At 43.3% G+C, this 7,511-nt stretch overlaps 1 protein-coding gene across 1 annotated transcript in view; it reads left to right on the top strand.

Moving 5' to 3' along the window:
* Positions 1-296: 296 nt before the first annotated feature.
* Positions 297-7,511, top strand: part of PDE11A (phosphodiesterase 11A) — a 449,383-nt gene continuing 442,168 nt past the window's right edge. Inside the window, exon 1 of the mRNA XM_082630579.1 lies at positions 297-1,211. Within this exon, the coding sequence (XP_082486705.1) occupies positions 300-1,211 (912 nt within the window). The 5' untranslated portion in view covers positions 297-299. The remainder of the gene's footprint in view (positions 1,212-7,511) is intronic.

Below are 7,511 nucleotides of genomic sequence, written 5' to 3'. Positions count from 1 at the left end.
GTGGCGGCAGCCAGAGCAAGAGCAGCGGTAGCTCGGGGTTTTCAGAACCAGCGGCAGCAGCTCTGTGGGGACACCTGTGCGGCGCAGAAGTGGAAGGACCGGGGGTGGGGTTCGTGCCAGCCGCTGAGCCCGAACGGAGGGGCGCTTCCCAGCCCCTTAGGATTCCACTGCTCCGCAGAATCTCTCGGCCCGGAGCTGGGAATACTGGTGGGGTGTCATGTGCAGGGCCGGCTAGACGGCTGGGGCAGGGAAACATTTGGTCCAAGTGTAGAGAGGCAGAGAAAGCTGTGTCTGGGACCATGACAGCCTCCCGCCTGGACTTTGGGGAGGTGGAAACTTTCCTGGACAGGCACCCAGAGTTGTTTGAAGATTACTTGATGCGGAAGGGGAAGCAGGAGATGGTGGAGAAATGGCTGCAGAGACACAGTCAGAGTCAGGGGGCTCTAGGCTCAAGGCCCACACTGGCTGGCACAAGCGGTGTGGCTCACGGCGGTGGCAGGGGTAGCAGCAGTGTTGGTGATGGCACCGGACCAAATGGCTCTGCTAGCAGCCAGCACACTCCGGGTGGTGGGGACTCAAGTGGGGTTCCCCTGAGTCCCAGCTGGGCCAGTGGCAGCCGCAGCGATGGGAGCCTGCAGCGGAGAGCTTCTCAGAAAGAGCTAAGGAAGAGTTTTGCCCGCTCCAAGGCCATCCACGTGAACAGGACCTATGATGAACAAGTGACCTCCCGGGCCCAGGAGCCCCTGAGCAGTGTGCGGCGGAGGGCACTTCTCCGGAAGGCCAGCTCCCTGCCCCCCACCACTGCCCACATTCTCAGTGCCCTGCTGGAATCGCGGGTGAATGTGCCTCAGTACCCCCCTACCGCCATGGACTACAAGTGCCACCTCAAAAAGCATAATGAGCGTCAGTTCTTCCTGGAACTGGTCAAGGATATCTCCAATGACCTTGACCTTACCAGTCTGAGCTACAAGATCCTCATCTTTGTCTGCCTCATGGTGGACGCTGACCGCTGCTCTCTCTTCCTGGTGGAAGGGGCAGCTGCTGGCAAGAAGAGCTTGGTCTCCAAATTCTTTGACGTGCATGCAGGAACCCCACTGCTGCCCTGCAGCTGCACAGAAAACTCAAATGAGGTGCAGGTCCCCTGGGGCAAAGGCATCATTGGCTATGTCGGGGAGCATGGAGAGACGGTCAACATTCCTGATGCCTACCAGGTAGGACTTTGCATTGTCCCCTTCCAGAGCCCCATTGGTCTGGGAACCAAGCCTTCTGTTACCCTTTGGCATCCAGGAACACATTAATGTAGACTCTTTACAATATGAATTTTGCTATTTAAATTCCTTCTGAATTTAGACTAGTTAGAATGTTAATACACTATCTTTGATCTAATGGTCTTTTCCTAACACACAGTGGCTTGTGGAAAATTCATATATCACAGGGGCTACGTTTTGTACCCAATAATACCTCGTGTTTCTCTGTCAAGATACCTTGTCTTTAAGAATATCACAGTATGGTTTTAGAATGCATTTGTTAGGTGCTAGAAAAAGATGTCTACTCCAGAATTCCAGTGTTAGTCTGAAGAAAATGGGCATGTTGGGGTCTCTGATGTCATTTTGGGACCGTAATACATTTCATTCTCATTCAAGATTGGGGAGAGATCATGAGTTCCAAGGTAAGGAAGACGAGGAAAAGAGGAGGAAGGTCAGGGGAAGAATGGGCCTCTGACGCATTTATGCCTTTTTAGCATCTATTTTAACTGTTTCTGTTGTTGAGCTGAGAGAGGCTGGACAAATTGAGGGGTTATTTAGGCTTGAATCCAGCATTATCTGCAGTCAGCTTTTGATAGGACTGAGCAAGTAGGTTTTTAGTTTGTGAAACAAACAAAAAAATGGATAATTTTCTAGCAATTCCAAAGGCAATGAGCAGGGTGAACATGCTAGTTTCAGGGGAAAAGGAAACCCAACATGCTGTCGTCTGCCTTTTATTTTCACAGTGATTTGAACTTGCTATTAGATCCCGGATCTGAAAGCCAGTCTGTTCTAATTTCTTCAGTATCTATTCACTGAGCATAATGAAACTGGATGCCACTTGCTATGGGACTTCTTTGGTGTTCATAATAGTGGAAAGTTCTTATCCTTGGTCATGAAAGTTTTGTAGTCATTTGATGAGCTCTTCTTCCAGTTGTCTAATAAAGCTGCATGTTTCTCTAGAGTTTGTTGCTGTTGCTCAGAATAATAAAAGTTGTGGGAAGGACAGTAAAGGTAAAATTTTCTCTATTTCATCTGAAAGTTGGCAATATTGTGTAGAAAATTGACGAGCTTGTACTGAAACCAAGTTTCATGTTTTTGTGAGATGTCTATCAATATAACACTTTAATGTTAAGGAATGCCTATCAAAATACCATTTTTTACTACTTTTTTATTGATTAGATGCATTATTCATTATATCCTTCTTAAAGACTTTGATAGGTTTAGGACAAGCAAGCAGTGAGTGATCTTTAATAAGTGTCTATTTCTGTATAAACCTAGAAAGCCATGGGAAGAAATAAAAGCATTTAATAATTGATATGTTGAAGATTCTGTAAAAAGTTGAACAGTCACAAATTCTTCTCTTTCTCATTATTTCCACATCTTTATTGTGTGCTTGGGCTGAAAAAAATCCCTTCCTAGTAGAATGGCTTGTTATAGCCCAGAATTTCAGTCTTTTCTCTTTATTGCCCTTACTTTTCTTATTCTTCCCCAACTGATTTTCTCCATTTCTATAGCTTTTGTTTCTTATTCCCCTCTGTCAGCTCCTAACTTTTATTTAATACTGTTCATATGCTGTCTTGTCTTCAAGAGCATAATTCTCAGCTTCCTCAGCAGTTAACTTGTCTTCCTGCTTCCTAGAATTGCGGCTAGAGGTGTTACCACAGGCATAGAAAATCAGGTTTTCAGCTGCTGATGTTTCTTCAGGGCCCTACTCTACTCTGAAGACAGAGGGTAGGGCCTCCCTGGTGGCGCAGTGGTTGAGAGTCCGCCTGCCGATGCAGGGGATACGGGTTCGTGCCCCGGTCTGGGAGGATCCCATATGCCGCGGAGCGGCTGGGCCCGTGAGCCATGGCCGCTGGGCCTGCGCATCCGGAGCCTGTGCTCCGCAACGGGAGAGGCCACAACAGTGAGAGGCCCGCATACCGCAAAAAGGAAAAAAAAAAAAAAAAAAAAGACAGAGGGTAAAGGAAAGTTGCCTTTTAATATTTGGGAGCTGACTTTGGGGATGGAGAGTTCTTCTTTTATCCCCCCAGGGTAGTAATGATGGCTGTAAAGACTAGATTGTTGGGAGGACTGGCAAAAGGCAGGGAGGGGAAGTGTGTTATAGAGTTGAAGATCTTGGTTCACTCTTCGTCTTCATTTTGATCTGCTTAGAAAGTTTCTCTTTTCTTTCTCCATTATCTTCTACTATATATGTCTGTATTTTTAACCTGGTGTGTTTTTCTTCATTTTTACTTCACTACTTTTCTTCAATAAAATTACTTTTTTTTCTTTATTATGGTACACCCACCAGTCACCATTACTGTGACCTTGGGAGAATTTCTTGATCTCTGAGTCTCAATTTACTCATATGCAAAATTGGAATAATAACACCTCTGTGGTAAAGATTATTGTTTTGAAAATAAAATGAGGTATTGCATTAAAGCCGCCAAAACAGTACCTAGCACACTTCAATTATTCAGGAAATGGTAACAGTTTATGATGACCATGATGATATCTAGTTTGCTAGTATTCTTTTTCTTTCTCCTTACCTCATTTTCCACTTTTTTTCTCTTTATCTGGGGCTGAGATAGGAACTCAGCACATCCTGACCAGCCTTATCTTTCCCTAAGCAATACTTCACCCTTAAATTAAATATTTTAGAACCAAGTTTACATTCAAGGAATATAGAAATAGCTACTCTTCCACCTTCTGCTTAAGATTCCTCTAAATGTGATTGATAATACTTGACCATATCCTATCCTATCAAAAGTTCTACATTTTGTTCCTTTTAGAACTCATGCAATATAAAACTTTTTATAGAGTTGTATTAATGTTGCATCCTTCCCAAGTACTAGTGTTTTCCCTTCTCCTTTCCATTTCCTGCTGTTATAGATTTCTCTTAATGAAAACTGATGACCTTCCAAGTGCATGTTCTTTTATCACAATATTGTTGTAATTCTGATAGTATACATAAGCATCTTGAAGTTTCCATGTAAAAATATAACCATCCTCCCTGATTCTTTATTAACTACTATATTTTTAAGGTGTTTCTTGCTCAGGATCAACTAGTGTGCTTTTTTTTTCTTCAGGAGATGAACTTTGAAGAACTTATCACATGGGGTTTAAAAATTTAATTATTTGATAAATAAGATTGATGATCCTCTTAGAAGTTCAGAATATGGGTGAGAGAAAGGCATTGAAAACACTTACAAAATTATAATAAACATGGCATCCTGAAGTCGAGCAGACTAATGAACTCCTAAAGTCGAATAAAAGTTTTGACAGCAAAAAAACCTCCTCAGTTTATTTCATTATTTTTCATCACTTTCCTCAATTAGTCCTAAAAATCAGACTTGAAATTAGGGGACAAATAAAGAATTGCAAGTGAAAAAAAATTTATTCTACGTATCCAGTATCATAGTGACTGCAATCTACCTTTTTTCCCTGTTATAAGTTATTAAACAACCCACTTTAATATAGTAATGAAAAAATAGCCCTCAAGAGGTTGAAAATAAGAGCACTCAAGTAACAGGTGTTCTCTTTGAGGTTATTCTAAGCATTCAGAATACAGAACTTTAAACATTAATAAAAAGTGTGAGATATTTTTGTTAGGGTTGATAATGATGATACAGGTGTTTGATGGGCTTTTGGTTTGAAAAGCAGCCAGGATGTTTTGTTAGGTGAGCTGAGAGGAGGAAAGGGGATGACGCAGAAGGGTTACAGGTGTGCCAGGCTTTCAGAAAACCTGATCTATTTGCACAACAGATTCATTTATTCATTGTTTCCAACAAACATACACTGAGTGCCCATTATACCTAAGCCCCGGGTAAGGGCCCTATGGGTGTACAAAAGTAAGAGGACATGCTTCTTGCCTTCTAGGTACTTCCAAGTTCTTCCAAGTACAAGGTTTTATACTGTTCACAAACAACTAATGTCAAGCTGTACTATTGATAAATTGATAAATAAATGACACAAACTAAATGGCATTAGTCACAGAGGAAAATGGAGTCACATTGTGACTTGGATCATTATAGAAGACTTCATGGAGGAGGTGTCAGTCAAGCTGGGAAGAGGGTTAGGTTTCACTGTTGGAGATAGCTGTGGAGTAGGGGAAGGCATCCAGGTACAGCAAAATGGCTTCAGCAGAAACACAATAATGAGCAACCCAAAATATGTATAGGGGAGAGTGAGTGGTTTAATTTGGCCAAAGTATTGCATATGCTATAGAATGGGTATGCAAAAATAGGATGGGGGCAAAAGAAGAAAGAACCTTGAGTGCCTGACTAAAGAATTCGAGCTTCACTAGCAGTAAGCCACAGGGAGCCCTTGAGAACCTTTTACCATGGTCAGAGTGGGGTTTTGGGTAACCTGGTGGCAGTGGCTAAATGGATTGAACAAGGGAAGGCTCAAAGTTGTGAAAATAATTAGGAATCTATTATGATGGACTGGTGGAGCCAGATGAACTACTGAACTAAAGCACGAACAGTAGGAATAGACAGCAGAGGACAGATGGGGTTGTCCTGCAGGTGTGAATTTGGGCAAGGAGGGAGGGAAGTCAGTGATGACTCAGAGATTCTACACCTGAGAAATATGGAGAAGGGTAAAGCCATCGTTAAAAATAGGAAGAAAAGCTGGATGAGTAGAGATTCTAAGTAGAGCCAGCTACATAATTTGTGGAGCTCAGTGAAAAGTGACCCACAGCAGATGTGTGACCCCCCTAAGTGATTTCAACCTCCATGCTGAGAAATTCTCAGTACCTGGATTGGGTGTGAGTGAGAGGCCTTTGCTGAGTTGCCTGCTGAATGTGCCATAGTGCTGCCAGCTCTGGGTGGGGATGACCACAGCCTTGCTCCTCTTCATGATGGTATGGGGCATGTGCCTGACCCTCCCCCCACTCCCACCCAGGCCCCAGCCAGGAGCAGAGGGCAATGGCAGATCAGTTGGGCCTCACTCTCAACAGTTTTGACCTGCTTGTGGCTCTTGGTCTCAGGGAAGGGCTGACAAGGGGGTAGGCTGGGCGGGGCCCAGGGTACCAGGCAGCAGGAATCCGTGGCCAAGAACCAGTCCTGGGCAGGCAGTGGGAGGGGAGACTGAGTGTGAGCCAAGGCTCCAAGCTCTGGGCTCATACACTGTTGTTCTGTTGGACTTCATTTACAAAGCACAAGTTCAAGGATAAAATTATTGAGAATTTCACACAGCACAGCATTAAACCTCAAGCAGGGAGCCCCTGTGCAACTGCACTGGTTACATGCCGAAGAAGCCGGCCCTGATTCTGAGTCATAGTGAGTCTTAGGTGGAAAAGTTCAATTTTATTCCAGCCTAGTGTCTACTGCTTTCGCATGGCCTCAGCTCCATTCTAATTAAATTCCGTGCCATTTTCAATGGCTGGATAATGCTTTTCTATTTCTGTGTTTTTCATCCTTTCTGCCAGGACTCCTCTTTCTCCATCTTTGTTCATTCAGATCTTGCTCTGCCTTCTCATGATATAAGAAAGGAGAGCTGATTGCTTCTCCTTGAAGAGAAGAGATGAAAAACCAAACAAAAAATTATACTGGAAGTTATATTTAAGAATGCATTGCACTGGGACTTCCCTGGTGGTGCAGTGGTTAAGAATCCACCTGCCAATGCAGGGGACACGGGAGGATCCCACATGCCGCGGAGCAACTAGACCCGTGAGCCACAACTGCTGGGCCTGTGCTCCGGAGGCCGTGAGCCACAACTACTGAGCCCGTGCGCCTGGAGCCCCTGCTCCATAATGAGAAGCCCGCACACGAAGACCCAGTGCAGCCAAAATAAATAAATTTATATTAAAAAAAAGAATGCATTGTACTATATTGCTATTATATATAAAATATTAATATAATGATATTTAATAACTTATTTTCACTGAACTTCATTTTTATTTTATTTTAGAATGATTTCCATTGAAATAAATATATTTAAAAGTGTTTGGTCTCAGAAGGGATTAAGTTCATGTATGTAGAAGGTTCAGTGGTGAATATGCTTATTCCCTGATAAGCCAGCGATGACCGACATGGGTCTATAGTCCTGTGATTGAATTGCTGAGATTTGCTTAAAAGGCAGATGTTGCTTCCACTCCAACACAAGAATTACAAAGGAGTTTCATGAAATCTCATTTCAGCTTTGCACATAGTGTTTTAAAAATTCCCTCAAGCCCACAACCATGTTCACTAGCCCAGAACCTGAATCGATTTTGTGTTTGAAGCAGGAAACATTTGCTGTTTCAGCCCCTCTTCCTGACAGACACATGATCATAAGAAA

This window comes from Mesoplodon mirus (assembly GCF_964341445.2).
Source record: "Mesoplodon mirus genome assembly, chromosome: 8".
NCBI lineage: Eukaryota > Metazoa > Chordata > Mammalia > Artiodactyla > Ziphiidae > Mesoplodon > Mesoplodon mirus.
Note: the sequence above shows the minus strand (reverse complement) of the source record. Positions and strands in the feature narration are given on the sequence as shown.